Source organism: Alexandromys fortis, unplaced genomic scaffold (genome assembly GCF_014885135.2).
Source record: "Alexandromys fortis isolate MF-2015 unplaced genomic scaffold, M_Fortis_MF-2015_v1.1 scaffold_146, whole genome shotgun sequence".
Classification (NCBI taxonomy): domain Eukaryota; kingdom Metazoa; phylum Chordata; class Mammalia; order Rodentia; family Cricetidae; genus Alexandromys; species Alexandromys fortis.
In genome coordinates this window covers 1870181-1885694 of record NW_026068042.1, presented here as the reverse complement: position 1 = coordinate 1885694, position 15514 = coordinate 1870181, and the positions used below count along the sequence as shown (strand labels likewise).

General features: G+C 44.2%; 1 protein-coding gene and 1 long non-coding RNA gene across 7 annotated transcripts in view; both read right to left on the bottom strand.

Annotated features, from left to right (window-relative positions):
* Positions 1 to 6772, bottom strand: part of Inpp5f (inositol polyphosphate-5-phosphatase F) — a 79938-nt gene extending 73166 nt beyond the window's left edge. For 2 of the 4 annotated variants that reach the window (XR_007595941.1, XM_050165826.1), the window contains exon 1: positions 6409 to 6767. Coding sequence is in view for 3 of the 4 variants with exons in the window: in XM_050165826.1 (XP_050021783.1) it covers positions 6409 to 6505 (97 nt within the window). In the remaining variant the exon portion in view is untranslated. Of the gene's footprint in view, positions 1 to 6408 lie in introns of all 4 variants that reach the window. The other 2 variants (XM_050165828.1, XM_050165824.1) reach the window with 2 other exon arrangements.
* Positions 6773 to 7085: 313 nt separating this feature from the next.
* Positions 7086 to 14313, bottom strand: LOC126515948 (uncharacterized). Of its 3 annotated transcripts, XR_007595954.1 has the most exons (6): positions 14147 to 14313; positions 12523 to 12639; positions 10804 to 10962; positions 9387 to 10470; positions 8926 to 8999; positions 7086 to 8131 (listed from the first exon to the last, which is right to left on the bottom strand). It is a non-coding gene; the product is annotated as an uncharacterized lncRNA (long non-coding RNA). The 3 variants fall into 3 exon arrangements; XR_007595952.1 differs by having other exon boundaries at positions 9387 to 10962; XR_007595953.1 differs by having other exon boundaries at positions 10282 to 10962.
* Positions 14314 to 15514: the final 1201 nt, after the last annotated feature.

The window sequence follows — 15514 nt, the reverse complement described above, 5'->3', positions numbered from 1 at the left end:
CAGAGTCTCCCTTGACAGGAAAAAACATGTCAATAAGAAACAAGCACAGTACCAGAGGCAATGCTCAACAATGTACGAGTCTTTGGTCCTAGCCACTATTTAATCCTCCCAACAAGCCTTTGATGCTCAAACTACACAAGGTGAACGGGAGACAATAATTAGTCCAATACAGTTCTGGCAGATGACTTTCTGAGGGCCATCCACCATAGGTCTAGAGATAAATGTACTTCCTCCATGCTAAGCTGTGTTAGCCGGGAGGTCCCATGATGCTAGACACCTTGGAGAGCTCTAATGCAGCCAGGTTCCTGAAACACAACACTGAGGTCACCTAGGTCTGGCATCTGGCAGCTCTACTCTGTCAGTCTTTGTACCCTATGCCGCTCCTTCCTCAGTGTTCTGGCTTGATGGTACTCTCCTTTGGCAGGCTCCAGCCAGAAAACAAGTATCTAGGAATCAAGGATTTAAAAAAATATATATATATACTCCCATCTTTGAAGGCGATTGCCTTAAAGGTTTGTTCTCTTCCATTCTCTCTGCTCTGTGTACTCTGAAAGGTCACCCTGAAACTAGATCTAGGATTCCTGCAAAGCTATGCTAAGACAGGGTTCAGGTTGCTCATCACTGGAGGAAACAGCTCCCATGCAGTACATACCAAGATCTACCCCATGATCTATCCCCACTTTTTCCACAGATGCTCTAAATACCAAAGAAGGAAAAACCTGAAAAACTGAAGTGACTAGAAAGCTATTTGTCAACCTACCATATAACAACATTGTGGAGTTCCTTATACCCACATAAACTAAGTTTGCAGGAAATGAGACAAGGCAGGCACAGGGACAAGAACAAATGAGAAGCCCCGTTACCAGCCTGTGCAGCCTGCACTGACCTTTCCTTAGTGTGCTGGCCTTCCCACGTGAGGGGTCTCTTATTCTCCTATAGGCTGCATTTCAAAGATGCCCATGAAACACAAATCTTACAGCCTCATAGCCATCAAGGTAGAGAGGCTTATTATTTATTTATATATTCATTATATTTGTTTTATCAAGACAGGGTTTCTCTGTATTACCCTGGCTGTCCTGGAGCTCACTCTGTAGACCAGGCTGGCCTTGAACTCACAGAGATCCTTTGCCTCTGCCTCCTGAGTGCTTGGATTAAAGGCATGTACCTCCATGCCCAGCTTTATAAAACAATATTGTCAGTACTGAAGAATATGACTGTGGAGCCATATACTGGAGCAGAAGCCTTGGTTCTCCCTCTTCCTCCAAGAATTTGGAGAAATTATTCCTTTATGCTTCAACATTCTCATCTGTAACAGAAGAAGTTATTAACAAAATTAACTTCCAGAGTTTTACTGTGGGATGAAAATGGAATAACAGATAGAGACAGAGCACTGTCTGGCTCAGAAATGCTTAACAAGTAAAAGCTGCTACTGTACGCTGGTATCAATCTTGGGTGAAGATGCAGATAACAAACTAAATGTAAAGACTCATTCAGCCCAACTGCTGCCGTATACAATATAGTATACAATATAGGTATACAATATAGGTAACAAAAGTAGTACACAATACAAAACGAGCAATTTTTCAAAGAAATTAAAGGCAAAAAAACACTAGTAAGGCTGGTTACAATGATAACAAAAATTGTTAGAAAGCCAAGCATGGTGGTTCATGCCTGTGGTCCTGGAACTCAAGAAGCTGAGGCAGGAGGATTAGGGGTTCAAGGCCAGCCTGCACCAATTGAGATCTTGCCTCAAAATGTGTGTGTGTGTGTGTGTGTGTGTGTGTGTGTATAACAGCAGGACATAAAATACCAAATAAACTAAATACAGTTTCCCACAACAGCCCCCCAGAGGTTAGTATTCTATATGGATTTCAATTCTATAATAATTTCCCATTTTAAAAAGTTAACTTCATTTGACAGTGAAAAATAATTTCAGGCTGGCAAAATGATAAAGGTGACTGCCACTAAGCCGACAATCGAAGTTTGATCCCTGGGTGGAAGGAGAGAATGGCCACAAGTTGTCCTCTGACCTCCACAAGTACAAAGCAACATGTAAAAGTCACTTCCCTCTAAAAGGGAAAATAATTGGATTGCCAAAACTGTAAGACGGGCAGAAAAACTTGGTGTGAATTCTGACAGCTAGTATCCCCTGGGGTGGTGGGGTGAAAGAGAAAAGAAAAAGGAAAGAAAAGAAAAATGCTCATTACTGTGTATCATTTAAAGTACCATTTGCTATATATGGACCATGCGCTTATAAATGCTGTGTGTACAGCAGGTGCTCTGAGATCTCTCATGGTCACTCAGTCTCGGAATAGAATGAGGTAACACACAGAAATAAATTATGTAACACTGCCCCATCACACAAAGCCGAAAGAGTGGAAGCAATTTTAAATGGAAAAGACTACATAACTATTTCCAATAGTGGATTATATATTGTTTTTTTAATTTCTTAAACTAAAATCCTTTTAAATATATATGTAGTAAATATATTTTTTATTTTTAATTAACATATAAATTACTGGATTTGCCTCTGTGTGTGTGTGTGTGTGTGTGTGTGTTACAGCATTTTCAAGCAAAATATGTTTCAGCTGACTCTCCTCCTCCCTGATCTTGTCCATGACCCTGGTCTTCCCTTGTGCCCCCTGACCCAACTCCCAGAACCTCTTTTCTGCTTTGCTGTCTCGTGTGTCCCATCACCCTCCTCCTTTCTCCCCTTCTCCTGGCATCCTTTCGATTAAACTATAATTCTTAGTGTCAGACATTAAACTCTATTCTCTGGAGATTACTGAATATTTACACAGCACTTTCCTGGGAGAAGTTAAAACAACCTAAATACTTTTTCTCTGGTGGCCATTAACTTGCAATAGTGATAAGCATCTTAAAAAGAAAAATAACAAACCAAAAGCCCAATGATTTACAAAAACATAGACTACTCCCTTCTGTTAGGAAAATAAAAACAGACAACTATTTACGTTCAATTTTTTCCTTAAAAAATTAAACAGTGAGCCGGGCGATGGTGGCGCACGCCTTTAATCCCAGCACTCGGGAGGCAGAGGCAGGTGGATCTCTGTGAGTTCGAGACCAGCCTGGTCTACAGAGCTAGTTCCAGGACAGACTCCAAAGCCACAGAGAAACCCTGTCTCGAGAAACAAAAAAAAAAAAAAAAAAAATTAAACAGTGTCAAAAAAATAAAGAATCCTATCAGAAAAAAAATCACAAGTTTAAGTTCTAACATTTCTCAATGAACTGAACAAAGATTTTCCACTCAATTACATAAATCTTTTTTTGTTTCTTTTGAGTGTTTGTTTGAGACAGGGTCTCTCTATTACATAGTTTTGGCTGTTCTGGAACTCAATATGTAGACCAGGCTAGCCTGAAACTTACAGAGATGAGATCCACTGCCTCCTGAGTGCTGGGATTAGAAGTGATCACCACCACTATCGGCCTAAACAAATCTTTAAAAAGAGTCACTCAGCCTAGGAGTGATGATGCATGTCTTTAATCCCAGCACTCAGGAGGTAGAGGCAGGAGGATCTCTGTGAGTTCAAGGCCAGCCTGGTTACAAAGCTAGTCCCAGGACAGCTAGGGCTGTTACACAGAGAAACCTTGTCTCAAAAAAAAAATAAATAAATAAAAATAAAAAAACCAAAAACCAAAACAAAACAAAAGAAAGACAGAATCACTCAGCTAGGTATCATAGGTCACACTGTAATCCCATAATCCAGGAGGAGGCAGAGGTCAAAGCATTGTGAGTTTGAGATCAGCGACACAGTGAGTTTCAGGCTAGCCTGGGCTATAGAGCAAGAAGGGGATGGGGAATCAGAATGAGGCCTAAAATGAACATAAGAGATCATCTTACTTTTACAACAAAGATTTAAATGTGAGGAAACTTGAAGTTATGTTTAATTCAGGTTAACTCAATCATAAAGTATGTTCTGGATTGATTACAAACACTCCAGCCCAGAGACACCAAGATTATTAGTAAAGCAAAGCCTGTGATGAGGAAATAATGCCAACTGAGAAGACACAGGTTAATGTAGAAAGGGAGGATTATAACTGCAAGTGTACAAAGTATAAAAAAACATCAAGAAACAAAACAAACGTGGCCAATAACTCTGCCCCATGGATGCAGGCTAGACTAGTACAGGGTGGGTGGCCTCGAACAGAAGTCACACACAATGAATGACCTAGGCAGGCAGGAAGTGAGAAAAGTAGGGATTCTGAGCTATGGAAATGCTCATGTTAACCTTAACTATCATTATCACTTCTCTTTCTTTCTTTCTTTCTTTCTTTCTTTCTTTTTTTTNTTTTTTTTTTTTTTTTTTTTTTTTTTTGTATTTTCGAGACAGGGTTTCTCCGTAGCTTTTGGTTCCTGTCCTGGAACTAGCTCTTGTAGACCAGGATGGCCTTGAACTCACAGAGATCCGCCTGCCTCTGCCTCCCGAGTGCTGGATTAAAGGCGTGCGACACCACCGCCCCTGCCCAGCATCACTTATTTTTCTTAAATCTCCAGGAAAAAAAGAAAATTTCTTGTTTCTGGTCATTTAGTAGTCACATGTTAAAAAAAAAAATCACAATTCCCAGCACTGTTTGGTCCTATAATACCACCTGTGGTGAAACAAACTTCATCAGTAGTTTGCTCAGTTGTTGAATAACAAGGGGGAGGGGGAACTAAAGATTTTAACTGTTGTCACTTCAAACAAGAGCAACCTGGCCATAAAAACAGAGGAAAATGTTCAATAGAAAAAACAGGATTTAAAATAATTGTACAGATAAAGATCTGAAGAGCATTCACGCCAATTAAACATTATTACTAAAACCGCTATTCTTAGAATCGTGAGTATTGAACAGACTGTGCCTAAGGCTCACAAGAGCCTACTAATTCTGAATTATGATGGCCTCTGCCTTCCTCTAGATTTGTGGTCCATGTTTGTGGCTACATATCTAAGAAATAAAAGAAACTTAATTGTAATGGCTAGAACAAACTTTTTTATTATGGGGGAAAGTGTTAACTTTGCTTTCTGATATGGACTTTGGACAAAGTGTAACCCAAACCAAATGGCTTATTCCAAAAAAGGCTGGGGTTAAGCTTCTGGTTGAGGAAACTGCCGAGGCACAGGAAATTTCGTCCTGTCTGATGAGCTGATAAGGACTTCAAGTTCCATTCAGTCCTGCATTCCAGCTCCCAGGAAGGGGCTCTTGGGAATTTTACAGCCTAATTCTCCCTGCTCTAAACCTCACATGGGTGGCAGGCTAGGAAAGTAGTCAAATTGGGGTAAAGAAGAAAGCAAGAGACTAGCCTAGCCTTATATCATCTATCCCAAGGTCACCAGGAGTCTTGTGGATAAGGTAGTGTCTCCGTTCTGAAAAGAGGACATAAAATACAGTGGCAAGGAAATACAGCCAGAACCATATTTCTGGAGAAGAAAAAAAACGTTTTCCTTCAGAGCAACATAGCAGGCCTTCGTGATGACACAGGAGATTCGGCCGAAAAGTGTCCGGTAGGCCGAAAAGTGCCCTTCTGTATTGAATATCCCCTGGAAAGGAATATCCCGACCCTGCTCCTCAGGCTGCCATGGTGAGTGGGGCTCACACACTAAAGGACCTGTTACCTAAGTGGTAACAAGATGACCCGAAAAGTCCCTTTGAAGTTGTTACACTAGATGCACTCCAGGAATACAGGTAAACTTCCGAGGGTGGCTCTTTCAAGAGTTCCAGACTCACTTTTCCTAAAGTCAAAAGCTCTTGAGTGGATAAGAAAATAGCACTGGCAACTAAGCAGAAGTTGCCCAGACTCCCCAGAGAGATACGGAGACAGTAGCTGTCTGAGGACAGGTGCTGCTGCCAAACCCGACTGCAAAGTTTCCCAAGGCAAATGATGGAGGCTTTTGACCTCTCCTAACCGTTTAAGTGACAGCCTACACAATTTCTTCTCGAAAATGGCAAGTCATACACGGAGGTTTCGATCAAGTGCTGTGAGGTAACCTTCGTGAAGTCACTCTTTAATAAGGGACCGGGAACAACACAAGATGTCAAGAGGGAGAGTCCCGCCAAGGCTTCCACTGAACTACATGGAATTCGAACCCAGAACTTTCCCGCGCTGGACGGCGTGAAGCCGGCGCAGGTGGAGGCCTGAGGGACCCGGTCCCCACTCCCCAGGCCCCAGATACTGGAGGAGGCACACTAAAGGGGGGGTGACCGGCCTTTCCCGCCGCATAGAGACAGGAGTGCGCGCCAAGGAGGCGGCCGCGCCCCTCAGGACCGGGAGCTGACATTTCCAAGCGGCCCGCCCAGCCTCCCAGTCGCTGCTCGGGGGGGGGGGGGGGGGGGGGGGGCGCGAGCCGCGCCCCCCCACACCGCGCTCCAGCTGGCCGGCTCGCCCCACCCAGCCCGCGCCTAGCGCCTCACCCGGTCGGAGCTGCAGGCCGCCGTCGTGCCGGCTGCACCACAGTGCGCGCTCTCCCTGCTGCAGGATGTAGTGGTCCTTGGCTTGGAAGAGCTCCATACCGGCCCCACGCGTTCCGGGGAGGCGGCGGTCCCCGGTTCGGGCACAGCAGCGGCCCGCCGGGGAGCTGTGCAAACGTCCTCCTCCACCGCGACCACCAGAGTCCGTGCCTGGGGGAGAGGCCGAGGACCCACGGCTCTGAGGAACAGGGAGGGGAAGCACCCCGGGGCCTGACCAGCCGGCGAAGATCACGCTTGGGCGGCCGCGGCCCTAGAGGCCTCTCCCCGCTCCCCCGCAGCTACCCTACTCAGGCCCCGCCCCCTACCCTGAGGCTCCACCTTCTTTAGTTCATCCTGGCTCCCCCTAGACTCCGCCTCCTCCCAGGTTCCTCCCCCTTGCCCTGCAACTCTACCTCCGGTAGTTCCGCCCCTCTCCCCTAGGCACCGCCCTTACTCAGGCTCCTCCCCCGGCCCGCCGACTCCACCTCCTGTAGTTTGTCCCGGGTTCCCCCCAGGCTCCGCCCCTTACGTTCCTTCCCCGACCGGTCGACTCCGCCTCCCTCTGTAGTTCTCCGAATGGCGCCCAGGCCCCGCCCCGGTCCCGCCCACTATCCCCGCCCCCTGCCTCGAGCCTTTCTTCTTTGAGCTCTCAGCTGGCGGTTCCGCCGCCGCGTCTGCTGCAGCTCCTCCCTCGCTGCTTTCTCTCCTCTCTCCGTCTCGATCGCTCTCCTCCGCTCCTCTGCCTCTCCCACTGGCCGCTCCTGTGTCCCGCCTGCATCCTACACAAGCGACCTCGGGCGGACCCTGTGCTAGATTAAGTCTGGTTAGACTGGCTAGTCACCCTCTGTGCAGCCCTTGGGCCAGAGGCCCATTTCTCGAATCTTCCGTGACATGCAAACCGGTCCTTCCTTCCATTAGCTCCTAGGAAAGCTTGGACAAGTCCCCGAATCCACCTGACATTCCTTTCTTACCTGGGTACATTTCCTACCAGTCTAAGCATAGACAATACCGAGCTCAGAAGTGCAACCCAATAGACTGGCTCCTAGACTTCATTCCAAGTGGGCCCTCCGCTGAGCAGAGGCCGCTTCTGTTTCGGTGATTCGTATTAGAGCCTGGACACCAACAATCATTTAGTAATGCACGTCAATGGTGATGCGCGAATCAACAGAAAATACCCCAGAGTTAGCAGGACTGATGAGAACTACAGGACAGTCTGAGAAGCCTGACTGCAGAAAGTCAGTTCATGAAGTGAAAAGAAAAAAAAAAAAAAAAAAAAGACATCGCTCAGAGATAGTAAAATGGCCAGGTGGCCACCTTTATCAGAAAGGATTTAGGAATAAAGCTTCCAATTCTAGACCCGTCTCCCAGTCTTCAGACCCATCTTCGGGTCTGTCCTGCTGTGTGATCTTGGGAAGATTTTAGTCTCAAGAATTGGTCGAATTCGTGACTTTAAATTACACCGAGACTCCCAATTCTGTACATCAATGAGTCTTCTTCCTTTCTTGCCGTCTTTAAGGCCTTAAAAAACGATCTTAAATTGAAGCCTAAGGGGCTGGAGAGATAGATGGCTTGGCGGGTCAAGAGAACTTGCTGCTCCTGCAGAGGACCTGGGTTCGGTTTCCAGACCTCCCAGGGCTGCTCACAACCATCTGTGATTGGACACCTCTTCTGGCCTCTGTATAGGCTCCTGTATGCACGTGGTACACAGACACAGAAATACACAATAAATGTACTTTTTTTTTTTTTAGCAAGAGGCCTAAGATACTATAGAGGATGTAATACTTTTAACCTTTTGCTCAAATGAAACAGGAAGAGGCTCTTGTTACTAATTATTGTGAAGCCCACACTGATTTCCTTGTTGAATTACCACAGACCAACCAAAGTCTCATGACAATAAGATGCCCTGGAATCTTTCCCCATAAGCTCAGGGCCTGACAGGCTGCCCCAGACAACACAACATAAAGGCAAAGGGGCATGGGATTACTCTGCCAGACCTGCATGGGATGTGATGTGGACAAAGGCAATGACAGTACAACGTTTCAACAGACATTTAGAAGAATAAATCAACTACAGGTTTGTCATCGAATTAGTACCGAGAAAGTTCTATGAAGACAATATGCCCTGAAAATAATTTCATTATGTATTAAAGAATCACATTAAACAATCCTGTTTAAAATTGACTAAGCCAGGCATGATGGTGCATGCCTGTAACTCCAGCACTTGGGACATTGTAAGTGGAAGTCTTTCTCCCGTCTATTAGTTTCTGAATATCCACTCTGAGGTTAATAGTAATTACAAACTGTTTGGCCTATTAGCTCGGGCTTACTAACTAGCTTTTACATCTTAAATTAAGTCATTTCTAGTTTATATTTTACCACGAAGCTCGAGGCTTGTTATCTCACATGTGGATTCTCCAGCAGCTGCTGGTGTCTCCCTGACTCCACTCCCCTTCCCCCACTCCCCTCCCCTTGGATTTCTTACCTAGTTATCTTCTGCCTGGCTATTGGCCAAATCAGCTTCTTTACTAACCAATGGTAAGAAGACATATTCACAGCCTACAGAAGGGTATACCACATCAGAAAATGAAATCAAAAAGGATCAGAAGTTCAAGGCTAGCCTAGGCTACATAAAACCATCTCTAAAAAAATTAGTTGATTTAAACTTTTCAAATGTTCAAACCAGTGGTTCCAACTGTGTGGCTACTTACTAGAATCACCTGAGACGTTTGTAAAACACATCAATACTTAGCCCTCAGACCACCTGAAGAATTTAATTCATGTAGGGCATTGGCACTAGTATTTTTTCTAAGTTACACCTAATGAGTCTAATGTGCACCTAATGTTAAGTAGCACAATTCTGAATGAAATTCATTAGAAAACTGCCTGATGGTCTGGTCAAAAACGGCAGTCACTCTTTAAAGCCATTGTGCAAGGTTGGTTTACCTATGAATCAGACTTCAGCCTCGCTAAGAGAGAGGAACCCCCTGGAAAAATCATATCCCTGCTATCTGTCTGACTTAAAAGCCATACTGTCCTCTCCTTCCGACTCCAAATCCACGCCAGGCCCTGGGGTAGAGGCACGCTTGCCAGGCAAAATGGAGTAAGTGAGAAGAGAAAGGGCTTTGTTTCTGGGGCAGGCCTCAGCAAGTCTCCTGCCACAGCTGACTTCCCCTTACCCTGCTTTGGGCTTTGTGGACCTTGATCCTGCAGCGTTCCCAAACCCTGGCTGACCTGTCCTTTCTTGGCTCATGGCTACTTCCCAACCTGTATCCCTCTGCCAAACTTGCTGATTCAAGGTCCCCCTGCTCTGGGTGTCACTCAGATTACAAAGAAAAAAGATCCTGCTGTTTTCTAGTTTTTGAACAGTAATGACCATTATATGTCGGTTATCTTTTTGCATGTATGCTTATATTTTATTTATTTAATCATTTATTTATTTTGGTTCTTTTTGTTTATTTGCTTATCGAGAAAAGGTTTCTCTATATACCTCCTGGCTGTCCTAGAACTTGCTCTGTAGACAAGTCTTCTCCTTGAACTCACAAAGATTCACCTATGCTTGCCTCTGCCTTCTGAGTGCTGAGATGAAAGGCATATACCACCGTGCCCTGCCTTTTATTTTCATTTTCAACTGTGTATCTGTGTGGGGTGGGTACATGTGAGCCTAGTGCCACAGAGGTCAGAAAAGGGTGTCAGATCCCTAAAGCTGGACTGGTTATGAGTAACCCCCCCAATGTGGGTACTCAGGACCAAACTCAAACCCTCTGCAGGAGCGGTCTGTGCTCATAAATGTTGAACCATCTTTCTAGCTCCCCATTTTCTTACTTGGAAAGACCCTCACCAGAGAGTCCCTGCTGGAAATGTGATATTTGGAAAGATTTATGAAATTTTGTCCTGTTGGAAATGTGATATGCCAATGGTCAAATTACTTCTTTTCTTGGGACATTTTCTCTGGATGATTTGTCCTTTTCTTCAGATGTCTCATTTGACCAGTGGTCTTCAGATTCCTTAGCTGGATACCTTTATTCTCCTGAAAAGACAGAAACAATGCCCTTCCCCAACCCTAATTTTGGGAAGTTCCCTTTTGGCAAGTTATATCTGACCAAATGAAAAGCAGAGGTTTGGAGAAAAACAGAAAAGAAAACCTAGCTGGCAGGGTGGTGACTTTGGTGGGAGCCCCCATGAGTGCCAATGACTGCAAAGTCACAGACAAGTGGCTTTTTCGTGAATTCACACCATAAAGTTGGGCACAATTGTTACACAAGTTCTAATTGGTCTTAATAATTAAAAACCCGGAGCCAGATATTAGGACAGATGCTGAAAGATCAGAGAGAGAAAGGAGCAAGCCACAGATAACTCTTACCTTACTAATTCCTCAGCAGAAAAAAGGGTCAAACTACTGTCTCCTCCCACCTTATATTTCTCTCTCTGCACAGCCGTATCTCTTCCTGTCTGTCTGTACAGACCTCTAGACTTCTATGGTCAGCCAGTGGCCAGCTCTGCCCTCTGATCTTCAGGCAAGCTTTATTTGTTAGAGTACAAACAAGATATCACCACACATAAAGGAACGGAGGAAGATCTGATTCTGGCCTCCACACTTACAGACAGACACATATACAGACAATTGCACCTACACTCTACACATATAAAGGAACTATATATTTATACCTTCTCCCTCTGATTCACAGGTTGAAAAGCTGGCCACCTTGTTGACAATATTTGAGAGGGCTTTTAGGGGGAATGAGATTAGTGCCCAGGCTAAGTAATAGAGATAAGCCCTTCAACCTTTCACTACACGAAAACACAAGAAGAAAGTGAATGTCCACAAACCAGGAAACAGAGTCTTATCAGATCTCAAGTCTGCCAGCACCTTAAACTGAAACTTCCCAGAAGAGTGAGGAATTCTCTGTTGTATCTAAGTCACCAGATAGCCAGCCTTTCCTTGAGATAGTGTTTTACAGTCACTACCAAGTTGCTCATGGTTTTGTCTGTTCATTCCTAACTGTCATGTTTTCATCGGCACAGAGGCTGCGTTATTCTACTGCTATTTCACCAGCAAATGCGGCAGCTACCGGCCTGTTTCTATGGCAGCGGCCCTGGGGATTCTGTTTACCACGGCACTGTCTAGGTTGCTGCCCCAAAATATAGCTTACAATTAAATCTCTATCATCCTATTCATCAGTAAGACTCAGGAGTCCAAGGCTGGACTGAAAACCTGCCAGCATAGGGGGGTTGAATAGCAACTAGCTGATCTTCTCTTTTTGACAGTCTCAGAAGAGAACATCCTTCCAATTTGCCAAAACAAAAAGACCCACGCCATTCAAAGCCCCTCCCTACCACTTCCTGTGTGTCTCTCTAAGGTCTTCCAGACACTCTCTGACTGACGATGACTACTTTCTATCAACTAGTTGCTAACTCAGCCTCAGACCCAAGGTTTATTTTATTTAATTATTACAAATGCAAACTTGGGGATCACAGTGTAATTGAGTATCACGCAACATTTGCCCCTTTTGTCTAAATAAAAAGAAAAGATTTTTTTTATCTCTAATACAGTAAAACTATATACAATAAGAACAATTAGCGAGTAAGAATTACATTCACAATGTCCAGGCCATTTGTATTTGGAAAATTTGGAGAAATTGCTCTATTATCGATCCTATCTTGATGAGTCCAAAGTTTTATACCTAACCCACTTTCTATCATAACTTGTATTACCAACTGAAAAATATTTAGACCTTAAAATATTTTCTTAGGTAAACAACTCAAGTTTTTATGCCTCTCAGCCTTTATAAACATTTTAACCCTTTTGTAAGTTTCCTTTTTTGAATTTGGTAGCAAAGAAAATGGTAAAACTATAACTATCTATTCTTTAACCCCATCAGAGACCCGAGGAGGATAAAATAATCTGACTAAACAGGAAGTGCAGAGCAAGCAAATTCCAAAACTATAGAAATGACAGAAATAGCTAGTTTTCTGGACAGTTATCCAACGTTCCTATGTTGAGGCATCCATCTTCTGCCTACAGCTCTAGAATGTCTGACAGACTTTTCTGTGAAGCAGCAATTTTGAAGAATTGTCCCACCTTGTCTTGACAAAATTCAACAGTCATCTTCTTTTGTGTCTTCATTGTCCAGTTTGGATGGCATACTGGCCCCAAATGCAACATATTTCCTGACTTCCATTCTGAAGGGAAGACATTCTAAAAATATATAGGTTGGTTTAGTTTAGCAGTTTTCTCTACAGTTCAATGTCTCCCAGCACTATTTGTCCTTCATCAACATCCAAATAATTCACTCGATAAAGCACCATTCAGGATCCAGAGGCCCTGTATGTTTCCTGTCCTTATGTGACTTATACTTTTTATATTACTTTACTCTTTTTTATAGACCTTATTATTTTTAAAATTATCTTATTTATTTTTCAATGACTGTCTATACCCATTTTTTTCTTTCTTCACCATCTTTGTGTGTGTGTGCATGCGCACACACATATGTGTCTGTGTGTATATCTGTGTATATGTCTGTGTGTATCTGTGTATATGTCTCTGTGTGTGCGTGTGCGTGCATCTGTGTCTGTGGGTATATCTGCGTATATGTTTCTCCATGAGTGTGTGTCTGTGTGTGTGTGCATCTCCTGCATTTCTCTGACTGCCGAGTCTCCGCTTAGGACATTGTGCTGATGGTGGTCTCTGCCCCATCTGGCCTGACAGACCCAGTGGCTTCCAGCCACTTCCAACCACCCAGTCACACCTATGTGTCCCAGCTCTAGGAAGCCGCTGTGTCCTTGATGCAGCAGCCAGCTGTTCAAGTGCTCCGGTGCACTTTAAAAGAGCTGCACCTCTGCATGCCCCCAGCACTGAAAGACCAAGTCACCAGGAAGCCAGGTCCAATGCTGTGTTCAGAACATTTTATTTTCAGCTTTCTCAGGCCCTGTGTGGATTTATGTACCACATGTTGGGCACCAAATGTAGTAAGTCCTTCTTTGTACCACCAATGCCCAAATAATGACACGGAGACATCTTATTAATTGTGAAAGCTTGGCTTAGACTTGTCCCCAACTAGCTCTTATAATTTAAATTAACCTGCACCTGTTAATCTGCATTTTGCCATGTGACTTTTTTTTAACCTCTACTCCATTCTGTGTGTCTGACTTGGTCCAAGTCTCTGAAGGCCTAGATTCATCTCCTCTTCCTTTCTCTCCTTGGAAGTCCCGCCTACCTTCTCCTGCCTTGCTACTGGCTGTTCAGTTCTTTATTAAACCAATCAGAAGGTGCCTTGGCAAAGACACATCTTCACAGTGTACAAACAGATTATCCCACAACACATAACTGCATAAAGGACAATAGCAAATTATTAAGAGCCATTCTGGAGCCCTCTGAAGTAGACAGCATTGTTCAGAAAACACTGGATGGCTGGAGAGATGGCTCAGCAGTTAAGAGGATTCACTGTTCTTCTGGAGAACTGGAGTTCAGTTCCCAGCACCCACATCAGGCACCGCACACTGTAACCCTAGCTCCAGAGGGAACCAATGCTTCTCTGGCCTCTGGGGTCACTTGCACATACTACATACATACACACATACATACACACACACAGACAGACAGACAGACACACACACACAGAGAGAGAGAGAGAGAGAGAGAGAGAGAGAGAGAGAGAGAGAGAGAGAGAGACTTAAAAGTAAAATAAAAACTTGAAAAATCATACCAAAAGAAGAATGCCCTTCATGAGGAGATGGCTGGCTTTTCTATTGTATGGCCTGATAAAATTATCAGGGACCCAGGTTATTACAGTCAGCTTCATAATTTATTTATTTTTTATTAATTTTATTTTGTTGTGGGACATCCACCAGAAAAAAACTGTTCAGACACAGATTTCAGCCAGTACAGTTAGCTGGCCGGTGACTACAGAGGGTGTTCAGAATCCCAGTGTCCCCCAGTCTTTCTCAGGGTGTGCTTTACAGGACACAAACCATGTCCTGGGTCGACACGCTTCAGTTAACAAGAACAGTTAGCCAGAAGCAGGATTATAAAAGCCAAAAGGCAAGGTTAGTTCACTTTGGGACTTTCCCAGAACTACGGATTTGATGGATTAGATCTTTGTTCTAATTCTGGACGGTGGAGCTGTCTATGTGCAGAGTTTTATGGCCTGAATGGTACATTCATCGTGGAATCAGTTGTGCTAAGGTCTAAGGCCTATTAAGAGCTGGGACCCTGTTACAATTTATATTTTACATATATGTGTGTTTTGCCTACATGTATGTCTGTGAACTACATGTGTTCCGGGAACCCTTCAAGTCAGAGAGCATGTCAGAGCTCCTAGACCTGAAGTCACAGATGTCGTAAACCACTGTCTTAGGGTCACTATTGCTGTGATGAACCACCACCGTGACCAGCTTGGGGAGAAGAGGGTTCATTTGGCTTATATTTCCACATCACTGTTCATTATCAAAGAAACTCAGGACAGGAACTCAAACAGGGCAAGAAACTGGAGGCCAGAGCTGTTACAGAGGCATGATGGGATGCTGCTTACTGACTTGTTCAGTCTGCTTTCTTAGAGAATTCAGAATTAAACCAGGCATGGCCATAAAAGCCTTTAATCCCAGCACTTGGGAGGCAGAGGCGGGCAGATCTCTGTGAGTCTAAGGCCAGCCTGATCTACATACAGAACGAGTTCCAGGACAATCAGGGTTACACAGAGAAACCCTGTATTGAAAAACTACACATCCACAAAACAAAACAAAAAACAAAACAAAAAAGAACTCAGGACAGGACCACCAGCCCAGGGGTGACCCCACCCACAATGGGCTGGGCCCTCTCTACAGGAATCAGTAATTAAGAAAATGTCCAAAAGGCTTGCTGACACCCTGATCTTATGGAGGCGTTTTCTCAGTTGAGGCTCCCTCCTCTCAGATGACTCCAGCTTGTGTCAACTTGATATAAAACTATCAGACACGGGTGCTAGGAATTGAACTCAGTGCTTTTTTGTTGTTGTTATTTTGTTTGTTTGTTTTGTTTTATTTCGTTTTTGAGACAGAGTCTAGATGTACTCTCAGCTGTCCTGGAACTCACAGAG